Genomic DNA, 20,411 nt, shown 5'->3' on the forward strand with positions numbered 1-20,411 from the left:
ATTTTTCCGACTGATTATCTCAGCTGAGATTCACCGATCCTTGGGATGGGGGGGGGGGATTACACTGAGCCATATAACATTCTCCTCTGCATGTACGTCTTTGTTTACCTGCATAGATGCAGGCAAGGCCAATCATATTCATTCACACCTTTATTCAGTGTAATAAAGACGAAAAACAGAAGGATTTTTTTTTATCTGCTTACATAAAATGAAAATAACTGTGACATAACTCAGAGAAGAATAGTCTACTTTGCATCTACAGAAAGGTGTAATACTCCAAATGCTTACACCAAAATTCTTCACACTTCCAATATCAAGCAAAGTATCGCATAAAATAATAAGCCATCCGGTTTGGAAGTAGATTTATATAGAACTTCTTAAATATAGAACCTGCTTCACTATTTCCAGTGTAAAAGGTGGGAACACATTAACTAAGAAATCCAGCGGTATCAGCCAGCCACTGCTTACACAAGCCAGGTGACAGGGATGAAAAAAATCAGGAAAAATGGAACTCAGCAAGTTTCAGCGTAGTGCCCCCACCATGCAGAAGTTCAAGGCTGTGAGGATGGCTGGGGGCCTCGCCAGGAGGGGAGCTCGGGACAGCGTTTTTGCTGTGTCCAGTGAGAAAAACATTCTGTGAGGCAACCACTAGACTAAAGGCGATGATACACAGGACAGCTTTTTGAGCAAATTTGCTGGGCAACTGCTAACCAGGTGAGACAAAGGGCAACTCATCTGGATCTGGATGATTATGAAAAGTTGCCCAATGCTGATCAAAGAGTTTGAAATAGAAATCAATGGGAAAGTATCCAAGCAACATTGGTCAAGAAGTTGCCCTGTGTTTCATTACCTTAACAGTCTGAGGGATGCTGGCATCTTCAAGGAGTGTTTCAAACACAATCATTCAACGTTAATTGCTTGACGCTGTTGTTCAAGGCAGAGCCATGGGTCGCAACCAAAGTTCTCAAAGTGGCAAGTTCTCAAAGGGTCATGGGGCAGAGTCGGAAAGCATTTTAAAATCGTCAAGCTCCTATGCTTATCCACGATCAGATTCCCCAGCCCCAATCCTAGAATTAACCTATATAACAGGTCTTGGGTCTGCAACTGCTTAGCACAAAACTAGTGACCACTCAACCAATCCAAGAAGCCAAACCACAGCTGCTTAAAATTCAGTGACACATCCAATCAGATTTGTGCAATAGGCATTGATTGCTCTGTGCTTGATCATAATGTTAATTTACACCTGTACTTGATATAGGGTTGCGACTGAACTGGCATGGTAAAAAATTTGGACACCGTGCAAAAAAGGTTGAGAACCACTGATGCAGATGAAAATTCAGCTTCAAGATTATATTTGTCATTGTTGTGCTTCGTGTCAGTGAACCATGATGTTGCTCTTTAAGGTTGGCTCCTCCAGGATAGCTCATGGGGGTGATGTGTGGTTTAGTTTGTTGGGTCTCCATGCCTGTGATCAGAAGGTCTTCGGTTCAAATCCCTGATTTGTCAGAGTTATTTCACAGTTGGGCCCCTGAACAAGGCCCTTAACCCCAGGAATTTCCTGACCCTACTTTCTCGCAATAAATGCAATTTGTTTTGGTAAAAAGCATCTTCTAAGGAAATAAAAGTGTTGTGCCTGTAACAGAAAAGGCGAAGCCTTTTATGTTTTTCTGTTATTGGTGCCCTTATTAACAATTAAGAAGCAATAGATGAAGTATTGTGCTGAGGTATCATTAATTTCCCAGAAGCACCATCTCTTTCCGAGTCGTGGTGATGTTGGAGTTGATCCCGGGAAGTGCAGGACACGCGGCTGAGAACACCCTGTACGGGAGCAGGACACGCACACCCACACACCGGTTCAGCCGAACAGCATGTTTTTGGACTGTGGGAGAAAACGGCAGCTATCTGGCTCCATTTGGGTCAAAAACCACCCCAAGCATGTGTCACCATTTGCAGGCTTCCTGATTGGCTGTCGAAATCATTAGCCACTGATCCAATCAAACGTGTGGATTTAACTGAAGAGAACAATATGGGGCAAAAAAGGAAAAACAAACAACAACAAAAAAATCCAATGGATATGATGAAATTCTGCATGTTGGGAAGGTGGAACAATCCAAAATGAGATGTGCCAAGGAACCAGAGAAACTGTCTCTCCGTGTGATACGAAGAAAATGTGAATGTAGGAAGGAGTTACAGGATGAACTATGTGCGTGAGAATAATCTGTGTGTGTTACTGAACTACTCCATCATTCTCTGGAAAACAAAGCAGGCCAATCTTTCCTCAGCCGCTTGCACTCCAACCTAACCCATTATTTATCTGAGCGGAAATAAAACGTTCCGGAACATTAACTCCCTGCTTTCACTTAATAAGAGTAAATATGGGAGATCAGCTGCCTGATTTGCTAAGAATGATCACAGCGTTCGGAATCAAACATTTTTTTCTCCCAGACGCTCCAATCGCTCGCTAGCTGAGACGGCTCTGTGACACCAGCGAGAACAGATAGAGAGTGAGAGACAGAGGCAGACAATCTTTCACATCGCTGTCTTCCTGTTTTCCTCACATTCGGCCCACCTTCCACTTGCTAATCCAGTGCAGGATTGTAGAGGCAGCCCATCTGGGAACAACCTGGATGGGATACCAGCTGCTTTTATTTGAAAACATGGGTGAAATATGTCGCCGGATTTATTCCACCAATCTGTGACAGAGGTGGAGAGAAAGTGGCAGGGGAAAGTGATGATATACTGTAAGTAAACTGTCCACCATGCTGGCAGTATCGGCAAACACTCTGCTCATCTTTCACTCTGCTTGAAGGAGGCCAAATCCCGAATCTACAGTGAGAATACAATCTGGGCTGAGTACGTGAGCAGATGAGGCATCCCGGTTTAGCGCGTAGCTCGAGACCCTTTGCTCAAGGAGCCTTTTACAGAAGAATAAAGCAAAAGCTCAAGCCAGAGCTGAAGCTCGGGATTCTTAAAACGCCACAGACATCAAGAGCGCGGCGTTCCAAACAGCCAGGAGCACCTGCCCTTGAGTGCAGAGTGAAGGCTCTTCGCAGGAGGACCGTAAGCAAGCCTGACAGGTACCCGGCTATCAATAGGGCATTAGAATCTGCTGCAAGTTTGGGTGTATTTACAGTCCTTCCTGGGACCAAGCTGTCGGCGATGCCAGAGGCAAGGAAGCGGGCCGGGCCAGGATGGGATGGGACGAGTGCTGAGTCACCTGGATGCACCAAAATGCATGCCTTCAAGGTGGGAGGCGGAGCAAGGGCTGCCATTGTGCCGGCTGATTACTGTTACATGACCTTTAAGTCCTGGGAGGAAAGTGGCCCACACTGTGAATAACAACTCCAAGCATGTCACACACTGACAGTGAGGACTACACCCTGAATGATGACACCTGCCCTGTCACACACAGTGAGGACTACACCCTGAATAATGACACCTGCCCTGTCAATCACAGTGAGGACTACACCCTGAATAATGACACCCTCCTTGTCACACACACTGTGAAGACTACACCCTGAATAATGACACATGCCCTGTCATCCACACAGTGAGGACTACACCCGGAATAATGACACCACCTTGTCACACACACAGTGAGGACTACACCCTGAATAATGACACATGCCCTGTCATCCACACAGTGAGGACTACACCCTGAATAATGACACCCACCATGTCATATGCACAGTGAGGACTACACCCGGAATAATGACACCCACCTTGTCACACAGTGAGGACTACACCCTGGATAATGACACCTGCCCTGTCACATAAAGTGCGGACTACACCCTGAATAATGACACCCACCTTGTCACACACATAGTGCGGACTACACCCTGAATAATGACACCCTCATTGTCATACACAAAGTGATGACTACACCCTGAATAATGACACCTGCCCTGTCACACACATAGTGCGGACTACACCCTGAATAATGACACCCACCATGTCATACACACAGTGTGGACTACACCCTGAATAATGACACCTGCCCTGTCACACACATAGTGCGGACTACACCCTGAATAATGACACCCACCATGTCATACACACAGTGTGGACTACACCCTGAATAATGACACCTGCCCTGTCACACACATAGTGCGGACTACACCCTGAATAATGACACCCACCATGTCATACACACAGTGTGGACTACACCCTGAATAATGACACCTGCCCTGTCACACACATAGTGCGGACTACACCCTGAATAATGACACCCACCATGTCATATGCACAGTGAGGACTACAACCTGAATAATGACACCGGCCCTGTCATCCACACAGTGAGGACTACACCCGGAATAATGACACCCACCTTGTCACACACACAGTGAGGACTACACCCTGAATAATGACACCTGACCTGTCAAACACGAACAGTGAGGACTACACCAATAATAATGGCACCTGCCCTGTCATACACACAGTGAGGACTACACCCGGAATAATGACACCCACCTTGTCACACACATAGTGCGGACTACACCCTGAATAATGACACCCACCTTGTCACACACACAGTGAGGACTACACCCTGAATAATGACACCGGCCCTGTCACACACATAGTGAGGACTACACCCTGAATAATGACACCGGCCCTGTCATCCACACAGTGAGGACTACACCCGGAATAATGACACCCACCTTGTCACACACATAGTGCGGACTACACCCTGAATAATGACACCCACCTTGTCACACACACAGTGAGGACTACACCCTGAATAATGACACCGGCCCTGTCACACACATAGTGAGGACTACACCCTGAATAATGACACCGGCCCTGTCATCCACACAGTGAGGACTGCACCCTGAATAATGACACCCACCTTGTCACACACACAGTGAGGACTACACCCTGAATAATGACACCGGCCCTGTCATCCACACAGTGAGGACTGCACCCGGAATAATGACACCCACCTTGTCACACACACAGTGAGGACTACACCCTGAATAATGACACCTGCCCTGTCAGACACGAACAGTGAGGACTACACCCTGAATAATGACACTCACCATGTCATATGCACAGTGAGGACTACACCCTGAATAATGACACCGGTCCTGTCACACACATAGTGCAGACTACACCCTGAATAATGACACCCACCATGTCATATGCACAGTGAGGACTACAACCTGAATAATGACACCGGCCCTGTCATCCACACAGTGAGGACTACACCCGGAATAATGACACCCACCTTGTCACACACACAGTGAGGACTACACCCTGAATAATGACACCTGACCTGTCATCCACACAGTGAGGACTACACCCTGAATAATGACACCCACCTTGTCACACACACAGTGAGGACTACACCCTGAATAATGACACCCACCTTGTCACACACACAGTGAGGACTACACCCTGAATAATGACACCCACCATGTCACACAGTGAGGACTACACCCGGAATAATGACACCCACCTTGTCACACACACAGTGAGGACTACACCCTGAATAATGACACCCACCATGTCACACAGTGAGGACTACACCCTGAATAATGACACCCACCTTGTCACACGTAGTGAGGACTACACCCTGAATAATGACACCTGCCCTGTCATCCACACAGTGAGGACTACACCCTGAATAATGACACCCACCCTGTCACACACAGTGAGGACTACACCCTGAATAATGACACCCACCTTGTCACACACACAGTGAGGACTACACCCTGAATAATGACACCCTCATTGTCATACACAAAGTGATGACTACACCCTGAATAATGACACCCACCATGTCATATGCACAGACATATTAAGCCTTTTCTCTGTCTTCTGATTTAAACTAAGTCATGTAACCCTTTATAAATCAGTTTCCCGCTGCTTCCTAATAGTCCCATGCAGACAGACACATATGTGGAGAACCTGTGATTCATTATGTACAGGATCAGAGAGAAAGCAGCTGAGATCTTGCCTGGGGGGGGCCATGACACACAGGGTGTCTGTGTCTGCTGTTGAGAATGGGTGGGGGTGTGTGGGTGGGGGTGTTAAGTGCAGCAGACTCCTGTCACACACATGCTTGTTACTAGGCAACGTGACACAGGGGAGACACAAACGGAACTGAAGCTTTACCAAGAAACTAGGAATCGTCAGAGGAGAGGTGGTCTGTGGGGGCAAAGGGGGGTGGTTTGTGTATGAGATTCGGGAGTTACAGGATGTAAACTGATAGGTTAACTAGGTTTACTCCGTCTTATCTAGTCCATTTCCAAGTATCACTGGTTTCCCCACTCGTGGAATTTTTACTTACACAAAAATGTTCTGAGGGCAGAATGAAAAATGATTGGTTTAGAGAGATAACCAATCAGGTTGTAGAGGAGGTGGGTCCAAGCAACTAGAACAGGTGTAATCAACCAATCAGATGTCTTGGTCCCACCCCATCTAGTTGCTTGGACCCACCTCCTCTACAATCTAATTGGTAGTCTCTCCGAACCAATCATTTTTTGTTCTTCCCTCAGAACATTTTTGTGTAAGTAAAACTCCAATGAGTGATTTCCTCACCCTGATTGGTGCGTCTCTTCAATCTGCTTCAGATTGGATGCCTTACCCTTCTTTTAAATGTTCGCCTACAAGCCCCACATCCACACATTCAGATTGCTTGGTGACCTGAGGGAGCACCTGGCCCCCTGAGTCCGGGCCCCTGGAGGGGCCTCTGAAAACCTACTGGTCCCAAGGAGGCCCCCATTATGAACACGTCTCCTTTCCCATCTGACATGCATCAGACATCTGGGATGCCACGCTCAGGGGTGACTGCCACGGGCCACCCCCCTCACCACCCCACCATGCCAGAACAATGCCATGCAATGCAAGTATGAGTCTGACCTAGTTTAATGGCTGCCAGCTGAGCTGCTGACTAATTCAGCAGTCCAAGAAACATCCAGTGACCATGTGGCAAGTTGGATGTAGGTGACCTGTCCACTAGACAGTGACATCTGTAAAAACACACAAAGACTGGAACACTGTCTGTTACTTAAGCTATATTTGTTCATAAAGGGGAAGCAATGCAAGTCCAACAGAATCGTGTTTCTTTTTTCAATATTAAGGCAACTGCTGGGGGTCTTAGGAAACACCGCGAAACCGTCCTGGGACGGTGCCCTGTAACACGATGCCTGAAATCAGCCGTCGAGAGGCTGGGAGGGGGATTGTTGTTGACGCTGTATTTTCCTTGATTAGCTCACGCGGAAACTGGAATTGTGTACACAACACGCACTGAAACAGATACCAGGCTTAAAAAAAAACCGAATCGCTCTTTTCCGACCAATTTGCCACCGCTTCTGGATCCCCAAGCCCCACAGTATGGCAGCCCCTAAAATTCCCTTTCAACCAAAGCCCACTTGGAGCTCCTCCTTCCCAAGACCTGCCAAACCAGCCGTCTCTGAGGGGGGAGAAAGGTTGGCTATCGAATTCCAAGCAGCACCATGAGGTTCAAACGGAACCAGAATCCATACATCTGGCCTAGTGCCTACCCTGCCGCCCCCCCTCCACCACCCCGCCCCCCCCCCCCCCCCCGCCAGGATGTCAATACAGGCAGTCGCCCAAAAGGGCAGCTGATGTCCTTGTCTACGCTGAAGCTGAACAGTGAATCCGGGAGAGAGGCAGGCATTTACCGCACATTCTGTCTCCCGGGCTAAGAGAATTACACCTGAGCTCCACCAGACACTGGGGAGTGACCCCCCCACCCCCCGCCCCACAATCCCCTGGCACTCTCTCTCTCTCTCGAGATGCGTTTAAGCACACGTGGCTGGCCAACAGTAACGCTTCCCTAGAAAAGCTCAGCTATCTCAAAAAATGAAGAGACAGACAGAACTGGGCAGGAGCAGAATAAGGGGGGGGGAGGGAGGGAGGGCACAGACACAGCAAGACTGTAGTGCTGAGTGTGAGCTGGAGAAAGCAGAGGCGTCACATCACGGGCCACTTAACCCCCTGCCACGCTCTCCTACACGGGAGGCACCAGCTGGGGCCCGTGACCTTCATCCATCACCTCCACCTCCATCACTCCGAAGGGGCTTTCCCACCAATGACTGAGACACGCGGCACAATATGTCCACACATACGCACACACACACTTCACAGTAACAAAAATGTACAAAGATAGCCGGCCGCTGGTCCTCACTCCCTTACGGCCACTTGGCGGTGAGAGTCGGCTGCATTGGGGCGTCGTAACACGGCATTCAGCTCCAGCGTTCTTACCCGCCTCTGTGGGTCGGGCTGAAACATGGGGCCGGTCGGCCACCCCACCCCTCAAAGTATCAGCTCCGGCCTGAAGCGAACCCCCTCACACACACACAGAACCTCCGATCTCCTCTGGACACGCACAGGCATGGTCCGTGACACAGCATTTACTTCCCTCTGAACTCTCCAGCACACGCCCCTCCGTATCCGAATTGATTCACGCAAGGCGCATAAACAGCTCGATCCGCCCCCCCCCCCCCCCCCCACTGTCTGCCTTTTCATGTTCCTAAAAGCTCATGGGTTAAAGCTCATCATCAAACACACAGAACCAGGGCAGGATGTATTGAAGATGTGAAAAAGTAAACAATGAACACAACACACACACACACACACACACACACACACACACACACAAGTGGCAGACATGCATTCCTCCTCCCCCAGACGCCCTCAAACTTACAGCTGAGAATCACACAGACCGTTAACGGGGAGCCCGGGACGCATTAACTTCAAACGCTCACACGCTCGCTAAATATAAACGAGAGAAGTGAAAGGCAGAGGGGCAGAAGGTGGGAGCGGGAGGAGGAGAGAAAACCGGAGCAACTCGAGCATCGCAAATCGCGGATCAGCAGCACCTACAGATGTATCAGCTTGGGAGAAGAGGAAGAGGAAAGCGAGAGAGATAGAGGGGGAGAGAGAGACAGACAGAGAGAGAGTTTTCTCGGATGTTTTTTTTTTTGTTACCTTTTAGTGCGTCGGAACATTGTTGTAGCTGGAGAGGAAAACGTGGCACTGAGAGGCAGGGGCCAGCGGCTACAGCCACTCACTGTCAAAACGAAGCAGGTTCAGCCCGAAATGGCATCGCAGGGCTCCGTCCCTCCTCCGACGCAGAGCTGAGTGTCTGTCTGCGTGTGTGTGTGTGTGTGTGTGTGTGTGTGTGAGCAGCAGGAAGGCTGTCAGCCCAAAACTGAGTGAAGCAAAGACTCAACCAGCCAGCCACTGCTTTCAGATGCGAAACGGAATTTACGAAAAAATACACGGAGTTCTGAGTCTGTTTTCCAGGCGAACGTGCCAAGGCAGGAAGTACAGGGACCGAGCAGAGGGGGAGGTGAGGAGAAAAAAAATCACAGAGGGCCCGCCTGAGCGTGCCGGCATGCGCACACACGTCTGTGCGCCCCCCCTGCGAGTCCCAGCCGATGTCAGACGCGAACCTGAGCCGGGCACGGGAGCCAACGAACATGCGAATGTCACCGAGGAGGGAGGAGGAGAGTGGGCGAGAGCGCTGAGCCAAAAGGGAGAGAGAGAGAGGGAGAGGGAGGGAGAGAGAGAGAGGGAGAGGGAGGGAGAGAGAGAGAGGGAGAGGGAGCGAGGCAGGGAGAGGATTTGGGTGGGGTGAGCGAATGAGAGACCACAGGGATTATGGTCATGCTTGTTTTGCAGGTGGTGCTGATAACTGTCATTGGTGGGGGGGGTGGGGGGGTCGGGGGGGGGGCGTGTGTGGTACTGGCTGACTAGAAAGTCTGGTCTAAGCGTCTGGTGCATTTTGGGTGGGGAAGTGAAACAGACTCAAGGAATATAATACAGAATTTGTTTCATTTTTAGAAAGAAATTTTGGCAGACATTTGAATAGCTACTGATGTGAGACAAACTACAGTTTTTCAACACTGCCACAAAGGCCTGTGGGTATTATATATACATGAGACACATATACATGTATATGAGCATGCATGCAGCAACTGGGATTCAACGTGTCTCCGGCGCTGAAACAGGGCAGCCCATACGTGTGGCGAAGCACTGGGCCGTAGCGCACAGACGCACTGAGAGCTGCGTGACGCACCGGGCCCGAAGTGTGACGGACGCCCACCTCGATGGCCGCCCAGGGGCTCGACCCTCTCGTTCCCCGTTTTAGCCGTGCCTGGCCATCTGTTTCCAAACACTGCCGCACGTAGCCGTGCTGCCCGGCGGCATCCGGGGGAGGGGGGGGGAGGGGGGGGCATCCGCTGCCTGGGCCGATGGCGCAGACACAGAGAGGATGGGGCCCTGTCCTGTCAGCGGCCAGGTATTAGGCAGCGACGTTGGCCACACAGTTAGAGGGCATCTGAATCTGATTACGACACTAATCCCCCACGTATCCCACGACCCCCCAAACAAGGAGTAAGACAGATAAACACAAAGAAGGTTATGCAGAGGGACAATGATTCCACAATACAAATGCTGTCTCGCAGTGATGACATCTTATCATCTATTCTATTCATTAAAAACGTAATTAATTAAGCAATCAAATATGGATACTCGTTTTTTTGCGAACCGCACCAAAGATCCTTAAATACGTTAAAATTTCTGCCTCCATTTCCAGTTTGTGTAAAATAGCCAGTTTGTGTTGAGAACAGTTAACACTGGGACGTATATTAGGAGGAGAATATAACGCTGATGATGACGTGGAGAAGGAGCCTTCAGCGTAACACGAACGCAGTGCAACTGGTCACAAGCACCATAAGCACATGCCGTAACACGAACGCAGTGCAACTGGTCACAAGCACCATAAGCACATGCCGTAACACGAACGCAGTGCAACTCGTCACAAGCACCATAAGCACATGCCGTAACACGAACGCAGTGCAACTCGTCACAAGCACCAAAAGCACATGCCGTAACACGAACGCAGTGCAACTCGTCACAAGCACCATAAGCACATGCCGTAACACGAACGCAGTGCAACTCGTCACAAGCACCATAAGCACATGCCGTAACACGAACGCAGTGCAACTCGTCACAAGCACCAAAAGCACATGCCGTAACACGAACGCAGTGCAACTCGTCACAAGCACCATAAGCACATGCTGTAACACGAACGCAGTGCAACTCGTCACAAGCACCATAAGCACATGCCGTAACACGAACGCAGTGCAACTCGTCACAAGCACCATAAGCACATGCCGTAACACGAACGCAGTGCAACTCGTTACAAGCACCATAAGCACATGCCGTAACACGAACGCAGTGCAACTCGTCACAAGCACATGCCCACACTCAATCCCAAACACAACAGAGCCCCGTTCCTCCACAAAATCATAGCACCTTCAAAGAACTTCTAGGTCCGTGTTAATAAAAACAATTCCAGACCTCCAAACTTCCCCCAACATACGGAACAAAAAAAATGAGCACAGCCCCCAGAAGAGCGTGAAAACAGCAGTTTGGGATCCAGGTGCTGAGCAGACAAATAGAACAAGCAGGCACGCTGTGATGGCTGACTAGATCTACCAGAGCTTGGTGACTAGAGCCAGGAGTTCAGCACCATGGCCAGGGACCAGTCCGCTGTACATTAGTGAAGATGGGCCAAGCATTCTTCTAACATTAACAAAGACATGTCAAGGAGACTGGACTTTGCAGGGTATTTGTACTGACTAAGACCTAGAGAATCAGCCAAGTATGTCACCTGTATTGACCAAGACCAAGAAAATGATCAAAAGCAGGTTACCTGCACTGACCGAGACCTAGTGAATAATACAAGCAAATTACTTGTACTGACTGAGACCGAGAGAATGAGCCAAGCGGGTTACATGTACTGACCAATACACAGAGACTTGGCAAAACTGGTTACCTATACTGACAAGACCTAGAAGATAGATCAAACAGGTTATCTGTATTGATCACCAAGTAAATGAGCCACGAAGGTGACTTGTACTAACCAAAACACAAAGAGATTACCTGTACTAACCAAGTTCAAGAAAATTGATCAAACAAGTAACCTTTAGTGACTAAGACCATGAGAATAAGCCAAGCTGGTTACTTGCAGAGACCTTCCTCAAGAGCCCAAGAACATGTGACTATTCTGCTGAAGCTGCGGCTCAAACCAGTGATTAACGGGCACAGAGACTTAGCCCACTGAGTCACTCACCACCCCTTTACCTGTGTTGACTAAGACCAAGCCCGACCACAGACTATGGTGCTCTATACATACAGGGATGGACTCAATCATCGCGTGGTCAATCTTCCATCTTCCAAAGGCTTATACAGAGAGGGTCCTGGGGGAGCCTGAAGTCCATCCCAGGCAACAAAGGCAGAGAAAAGCGCTACACATCCTCACTAGAATGTGTTCTTGGCTTGCTTTGGGGAATGTTTTGAGCTGTTTTTTTTTTAGCTGTTTCTTTTTAAACAGAGAGCGCCATCTAGTGGGGTCAAAAAATACAGCAAGTGGTTCATGAAGCTCCATTTAGTGTCACTATTACCCTTCTTCTTATACCTGCTACATTATCATTCCAGTTATGTTTACAACTTCCTATTATTAATTATACATACAATTAATTAATATTAATTTAAATTGGAATGAAATATACCATACACAATTACACCATTCCATGATTCTGCTTGAATTGTGGCACGTATTAATTACTTACAACTTTCCGTTCTTATTAGCACGGTTAGTTGACTGCACCCTTAGTGTTAATTGAAATTAATTCAAATACATTTCCTGTCACCTATTTCGCTGATGTTGTGTCCAGGTGCTACTTTTAGTTTTATTACTAAAAGGCCGACAGACTGACCAACCTTTTTTTTCAAAAATAACAATGTAAGCAAGGCAACACACATTCCGGCACGTTCTACAAACCCAGCGGTTGGGAGAGGGGATGGACACGCACCTGCTGCTCTTCCGGGGGAGGGGGAGCTCCTTCTGAAAGAGAGGAAGAGGACAAGGTTACCAGGATGCCCACACCCCTGTGGAAGAAATCCCAGGAGAGCCCAGCGGTCAGGGAGGAACGGCGAGCGCGCGGCTCAGACATGTGACGTGGCACCAGCCGGGTCCAAAGGTTCCAGTGCTGGGGCCTGCAGAACGCCACAGGTTAAGAGACCTAGGACTTAACATCTAATGACCGGGGAGGTGTCCCACAAAGCAGGACTTTAGTCTGGGTTAACTTAAGCCAGATGTCTTGATCATCCAATAACAGCTTAGCTAAGGAGTATTCCCATTCGACAATCATGACTTCTAACTTAAGTTAACCCAGTTAACTGAGAAATCCTGCTTTGTGCAAACGCCCCCAAACTCAACAACAGATGCAACAATATAAATTGTATCAAACACGACTATTATCATAATTATTATGATTTATTATAATACTCTTGGCCTCACACCTCCGGGGCTGTGGATTCTAAAGCCATTGCTGTCTCTCTATGTGTGGAGTCTGCTTGTCCACATATCCATGTGCATGTCTATGGTTAGGGGACCAGGTGTCCATAAACTGCCCCACAGTATATGGGCACCTTGCTATGCACTGGTTTCCAGCATGATGTACATAGATTTTTGTGACATTTGGTCATCAGTGTGTAACTACATGTATCTTCCTCCAATGTGCAGAACTCTGCTACTTCAGGATAGCATGCCAGCTCGCTGCTGCCCCCAGCTCGCTACTGCCCCCACCAGCATGTGATCTGCCCTTTCCAGTTTCACACTTATCATCCTCAAAAACCTCCCATGCAAAACACTTTTGACTGTAAATGCATCTTCAGTTCTGGGGCATCTGGGTCACGTTCCCAAAACAGCGAGCGAGCGACCGCACAACCAGGGCCGCCAGTGAGACTCGGACCGGAGCGCCGAGCCGGAAGAAAAAGGGAATGAAAAAAAGAGGAGTGACAACAAGACTGCGCAGCACTTGACCATACAGACTCTATCTGTACCAAAAAAAAACGCATCATCTGCCCGTCTCTCCTTACGACAGGACCGTATGTTAAAAGATCATTTTGGGCGTAATGACCAAGTGATGACAGCAGCAGAGAAAAGATTTCAAAAGTATCTTTGCAAGGATACAACTGCTCTGCCCCTATGTGAAGTCAAGAAACCAGTCTACTCCCTCAAGGACTCCTGATTCCTCTTCAAAGAATAAGAGTAATTTACAGGCAAGTAATCTTTTATGGGTTTTCAAGATTGGACATTCGCTACAGTATTATAGACACAAGCGCCCACGGCAGTGAGTGAGGTTACGCGTCAGTGATGGACAGCGCCATCTCCCTGCCAGAGACAAGTCTTTCCCATTTCTCCTCTGAGAGCTTCGTTATTGGAGTATTTCTTGGAGTTCCTCGGTGTTAAATTAATACTCAAAGTTCCCATGATAGATAGTCTACATAAAAAGTATGAGAGTGACTTCCGCACGCCAGAGGAATTCCCCAGCAAAGCGCGGCATGAAACTGATAACAGAGCTACAGTTAGTCCCCATTATCTCTCTGCACATATGAGTGACCATCTTCTTATTTTAAAATTACGGCCATGAAAGAACACCTGGCAGGTGGGTGAGAACATCAAACAATGAATCAAAGGCCCTGTTTACATTTCGTTTTAAAATGCATCGTGGGCGTTCACATCACAAACAGACAGCGCTAAATACAACGACCACCAAGATGCACTGTGATCTGATCACTCAAAGCTCTTGCTGAGATGGTCTGGAGCGCATTTGACCACATATCTTTTGTAGTGTAAATGCGAATGCATCCTGATGAGTCCCAGACAAGGACTTCAAAATAACTGTGTGCGGAGCAGTAACGCAATCTGAACACAAGCGGTCAGCTGCACACCAGTGAGACGCACGAGAGATAAAGGTGTAAACGGTACAGTCTACTTGTGATCCAGTCTCCCAAGCAGTATTTTAAAACCAAGTGTAAACAGAGCCAAAGGCACTCAAATCCATCCATCCATCTTCTGATCTAGTGCAGGGTCATAATGGGCCTGTAGCCTATCCCAGGCAGTATGGAGCATGAGGCAGGGGACACCATAAATGGGATGCCAGTCCATCAGAGAAGACACACACACACACACACACACAATGGGCAATTTAGTGACAGCAATTTGCCAAAACATGTCATTTCAAGAATGTGAGGGGACACCGACATCAACTCCATTCTTTACTGGGAATGTGCCAACTCCAGACACACAGAGCAGAGGTCAGGAGGATCAGATTCATCCCTCTGGAGGAGTAAGGGCACAGTGGTCACCTGAGCCACCACGGCACCCAGAGCCCAAAAGGGGGCCACTTACACCACCACCACTGTGTATCACTCACCTGGATGATGCAATGGCAGCCATTCTGCACCAGTACACTCACCAATCAGTAGCTGAGGCGGTGAAGGAGAACCAATTAGGTATTGGGAGGCCAGATTTGATAAGCCCAGAGTGGGACACTTTAGCCAGGGCACCAGGGTACCACCCCCACTCTTTCGAAAGATACCCAGGGATCTTTTATGACCTCAAAAAGTGAGAACCTTGGTTTTATGTCTCACCTATATGTTGGCACCATTTTTATAGCACAGTATCCTTGTCACTGCGCCGTTGGAATTCACACAGTCCACAAGATGGACTAACCTGTCAGCCACACCAACACCTCAGCGAGCTGCAACCCAGTTTTCCTAGTTGGTCTCCCATCCAAAAACTGCTCAAGCCCAAACCAGCTTAGCTTCAAGGTGGATCACCTGGTCTGAACTGCAGATGGTATGACTGCTGATGTATACTTGGATATTTAAGCTCGATGCTCATGATTGCTTCTCTTAGCCTGAATTCTTTCTGATTAGGACGCTTGTCTTTACCTCTACTGTTCCACTCTTCGGGAAGAAGCACCGATATCGTTTGCCCAGGTCACCTTGGACCATCCCTGCCTGCTAAGTCAGCACACAGTCTGCCGCTTGGTCCCTCTGAGATGTAACAAGTATCAGGACAGCTGACAGACTGCTGCCCGCCCACCAGCAGAAGGTTCCCCGTGGTGTCAAAGGCCAGAGTTTCATTTCCTTTGAGCGCTGTGACAGCCAGGGTGTCAGTTTACCACAGATAATAAGCCACGCCCACTCACACGAGCAGCCAATGGACATCAATTTCATGTTATTCTCCCTGAATTCGGAGAAAAATAGTGGCTTTTCTGCATTTACCATAACAGACAAAAAATAAACCAGACTTGGGGGTGCCAGGAGGGAGTGTCCCAGTTAAAGCACCAATATGAGTCCTTATGAGTCACAGTAAATTATCCTTGTTTTGAACCACAAGCCCTTGAAGGTGCTCCACACAAAAGCCACAGCCAACAAAATAATCAACTGGGCTCAAAGGCAAAAATAACTCATTTAAAAACCAGTCAAGACACAAAAATTTAAATGACACATGCTAATTACCACTGGAGTCTAGCTTCAATACCCCTGAGTGTCGTGCTATGTTTGGTACAAAAAAAAATCTATAACATATAAATAAAAGATGGCGTAGCATTATAATCCAAAGCATGTAACAGCATAACTCTGAGTTAGATAAGAGGCGGCATTTAGAGGCAGTAAATTTAGAGAGGCATTCGTATAGATCGCTGCAATGGCAGCTAATTTCAGTTTGCAGAAAATGCGAATGTTAAAACTCGATGCGTCGAAGGGGCAGAGAAAGGCCCACATTGAGAGAGCTGGGCTGCTGACCAGAACTCTGCCGGTTCTGGCCCCGGAAAGGTGGGCCGCGGCGGGTCTGCCCTGAGGGAAGAAGCCGCGCTTCCACGGACGTCTGACCCTGTAAACAGACCTGCCGTGAGCTGTTTCTCTGGGTCAGCCTGGGTGGGATGAGGTGATGCTGGCATGAAAAGAGCAAACGGAAGGCTGGAAGGAAGCACGAGGCTTGAGGACCCATCGGCCATCCCATCGTCACTTGTTTTGTGAGAGAGGAGGAGCATTGGCCATGGAAGAGGAATAGGAGCAGGGATAGTGATAGTGCACCCAGGGCAGGCCTGACGTGCCGGCGTCCCACCCCATTGGATGAGAGGGGATAGGAGGCGGAGCTTCTCTCTGCTCACGCGTGCCACTTTCAAGGGGTTTCATCACACCTGCCTGCCCGCCATTCTATCGCACGAAGACTCCCTGCTCCCATTTCTCCTCCATGGCCAGTGCTCCTCTCTCACAAAGCAAAGAACCCATCCAGCGAGAATGCCCCCCTCCATCTCCAAAAGCGACAGACGGGGTACCCAGACCGAAGCCAGGGGCCACCGCTAAGAAGTAGCTTCAGCTAACCTTGATTAATAACATTTTTTACCATCGCCACCCCCAGGTCGACAAGTACACCGTCGCAAAAATAGCAGGGGCGCTGGGAACAACTTAAAAAGCCCAGGTGCCTCTGACCGGAAAATGCAGGCAAGGAGGAGGCAGACTAATGTTTGGGACTGTTTCCCTGTACCGTGACCCAGAGGATGGCAGCATGCCAATTTAAAATATCACCACCCCCCCCCCCCCCCCCCAGCACTTCCTAGCATTATAGTCCTTGAGTGGCTGCAGTGATTAGACAGAATGACAAATAGCGTCCCAAGCAGACGGGAAAGAGCCACGCTGCTGAGACACTTCCTGAAAGGCAGAATGACTCAACTATTAACTGATACATGACTTCATGCACTCCAGCTCCTACGTCCAGCAGAGGGAAAGTGCGTCCTGCCAGTAAAGTTAATCATCTGGGCTATTTGCCCGGAGAGGAAAAAAGCCCCGATCAAATTAGTGCAAATATGCGCAACAACGATGCAGAAATGTAGCATAAGCTTGACATGATCAACTATAACAAGGTGCCACTCTCGGGATTGGAAGTCACAAAATCGGATTTCGCTGGAGGTACTGAAGAGGGCAACATTTCGGCATGCCAGGGGTTCAACTGATCACCTCCCAAGAGCATCTTCAATGGCTCCTGTCTTGTCAACCCTTTACTGCCAGTGTTGGTTCCAGGGAACTTGATCTGGGCTTAAAAGGACACATTGATGGGAATCAGGGGTAGACATGTCTCTGGGTTACTGGCCCCCAGTGCAGAAAGCGAGGCCACCACTGGCTTTGCCGCAGGCTGAAAGCCCCCCGAGTGAATTACGAATTATCCTTCTGATGCTTGGAGATCTAAAGACCCAGGCATACACGTGAGACAGCGGAAGCCGGGGATTGTGTTTCTCGTGGATTGTGTTACTCCAAACACACCCCGTAATGGCACCGCGGCAGACGGCAGCTGCTATCCTCACCCACCCCGACATCCCTTCCCTAACTTCCCAACAACTGATCAATGCAGGCAGCTGTGTGGTCGAATAGGTACAGCGCCTCTATATGAGCCAGGACAGACGGGACAGTCCCACGTAGGTGAGGGGGGGGGGAGTGCACAAAAATCATTCAGGCTTTTTCTGACATTTTTGTTTAAAGTTACCTTTGAATTTTCAATTGCAGGGCGTCGGTGGTTAATTTGTTATACATTCAGTCTGCAAAGCATCTTTCGAATAGCTAAGATCATTTTTCAGTCATATGGACTGCAATTAAATGTACATTTTGTAGAATGGCATATTACATCAGTGACCTAATATTTATATATATATATAGTTGTGCTCAAATTGTGCAATTTATCGACTGAAAGAACTATGAAAATCCATCTGCGTTTTGCACCAGGCACAGCCCACAGTGCCTCTGCATATGCCGTTTAAGGGTGTTAAAACCGTACACACAGTTAATCGTATAAATAAACTGGTTATAAAAGTTGGGAGGGTTGAACCTCATTTAACCATTGCGTGGCCGCGTTTGGGCGTTCTCACCTGAAGCCGCCGTCGCCGAATAATCCCCGAGTCATCCATGCCGTGAGACGGGAACGATGGTCCAGGGACCCACCCTTCACAGCAAGGTTCCCGAGCGACTCTGCGGCATGCACCGGCCGCCCGGCTTCGGCGAAGTGGCCCAGCCCTGCCGTTCAAGCCGAGTCAAGACGGCAGAGCGCAAACACGGACATACTGGCTACTGCTGAGAGAGCAACTCCGCCAAAAGGATTACGTCCCGATCGCCACCGAATGCCAGAGGAACTCCAAACTAACGCAGATACTCTTCTCCGCCGTGTTTAGTCATTCTCCATATAACGAACGTAATTATATTTCTTTCGATAACTATTAAATGCAATAATTCTGTGTACGCGGGCACGTTAGAATTGCTCGGGAAAATCTGTACATCTCCATCTTTTTAGCGCATCCAAAACGATCTGGTACGGTGACATCTCCGTTTCTGTGTCCTTATTTTGACATCATTTTACTTGAGGTTTTCTGCGACTTTCTGTTTCCTGTTAGGCTATATTCTATCGCTCCTACCATTGCACAATTTTGAGGAGTTAGTGCTCGAGTCTGGACTACGATTAACCTAATTATTGAATATATATTACATTTTTCACTTAATCTATAGATTATCTGCACTATTTTTACAGTGAACCTGATATTTGTAATGATTTGGTTATCTTTAGTAAAGTATAATGTAATAATCGCCGAAATTTCTCACATGGCTAGTTAAACATTTCAAAATCCACTTTCCGCCGACGAGAATGTATTTATTTTTGCTTTCCATTTAAGAGTAGGCTACATGTTCCGTTTCAAGGCATTCTGGTTTTGGTTTAATAAATAGTCACACCTTGAAAATATAAATTACACGTGAATCCATTTTCCGCGTTGGCAAAGGAGAAAGCATATTATTATTACATCTGGTCAGCAAAAATAAATAATTCTTTTTTTCCCCTGAGAAAAATCAATTCGAAAAAGTCTATACTTCCACGTTTGATGTTACGCACACAGCCACGGTGGATACTGCATGATTATACGGAAACCGGTTATGCTGTATCTTCCTCGATTATCCTGGAAATTATTTGCGACCCTGGTTCCGTTCAGTTCTTTTCAGGAAAAAAAGCAGGTGCTGGAGCCGATTCCCCACAGACGCACAGGTTCTTCTCTGTTGCCCGATTCAGGGAAATATGCTGTTTACTCCCGAGACCGCTTGTCTAACGTTTCCATTCCCTACCTCCCACTTCCTAGCGAACGGGAGGAGAAAATATCGTTTTTTAACTCTTGCGCGTCCGGATCTGAGCCCACCCCCCGCCCCTCATACCCTTAGCGCTCGCCTCCCAAACGGAGTAACGTGGGCATTTGCCACGTTGGCTGTCAGATGACCTAGTGTCACGATCGCTGACATGACGCTTAATTGATTTGTAGACATGGGGATTATCGACGGCCATAGTCTCGCGATGGTGCGACCATTCCGTATAGGAGTGATTCTTCGCAATGATTCTGGGCAATATACTTGATGTGGGCACTTCACATATAGAGCACGAAGACAAAAAAACCCTGTCGGAGTTCCTATTGTTTCTTTTTATTATTTCTCCCGATTTTTTACATTTTATTATTATGACTCATATTCGCAATCATTATGACTCATATTCG

General features: G+C 48.2%; 1 protein-coding gene across 4 annotated transcripts in view; it reads right to left on the reverse strand.

Moving 5' to 3' along the window:
* LOC111833538 (microtubule-associated serine/threonine-protein kinase 1-like) overlaps positions 1-20,052 on the reverse strand; it is a 58,110-nt gene extending 38,058 nt beyond the window's left edge. For 2 of the 4 annotated variants that reach the window (XM_072712070.1, XM_072712068.1), the window contains exons 1-2: positions 18,756-20,052; positions 12,852-12,883 (exon numbers count right to left, since the gene is read on the reverse strand). In XM_072712070.1, coding sequence (XP_072568171.1) covers positions 12,852-12,883; positions 18,756-18,794 — 71 coding nt within the window. In that variant the 5' untranslated portion in view covers positions 18,795-20,052. Of the gene's footprint in view, positions 1-8,955; positions 9,394-12,851; positions 12,884-18,755 lie in introns of those variants that run through there. The other 2 variants (XM_072712069.1, XM_072712071.1) reach the window with 2 other exon arrangements.
* Positions 20,053-20,411: the final 359 nt, after the last annotated feature.

Source organism: Paramormyrops kingsleyae, chromosome 5 (genome assembly GCF_048594095.1).
Source record: "Paramormyrops kingsleyae isolate MSU_618 chromosome 5, PKINGS_0.4, whole genome shotgun sequence".
Classification (NCBI taxonomy): domain Eukaryota; kingdom Metazoa; phylum Chordata; class Actinopteri; order Osteoglossiformes; family Mormyridae; genus Paramormyrops; species Paramormyrops kingsleyae.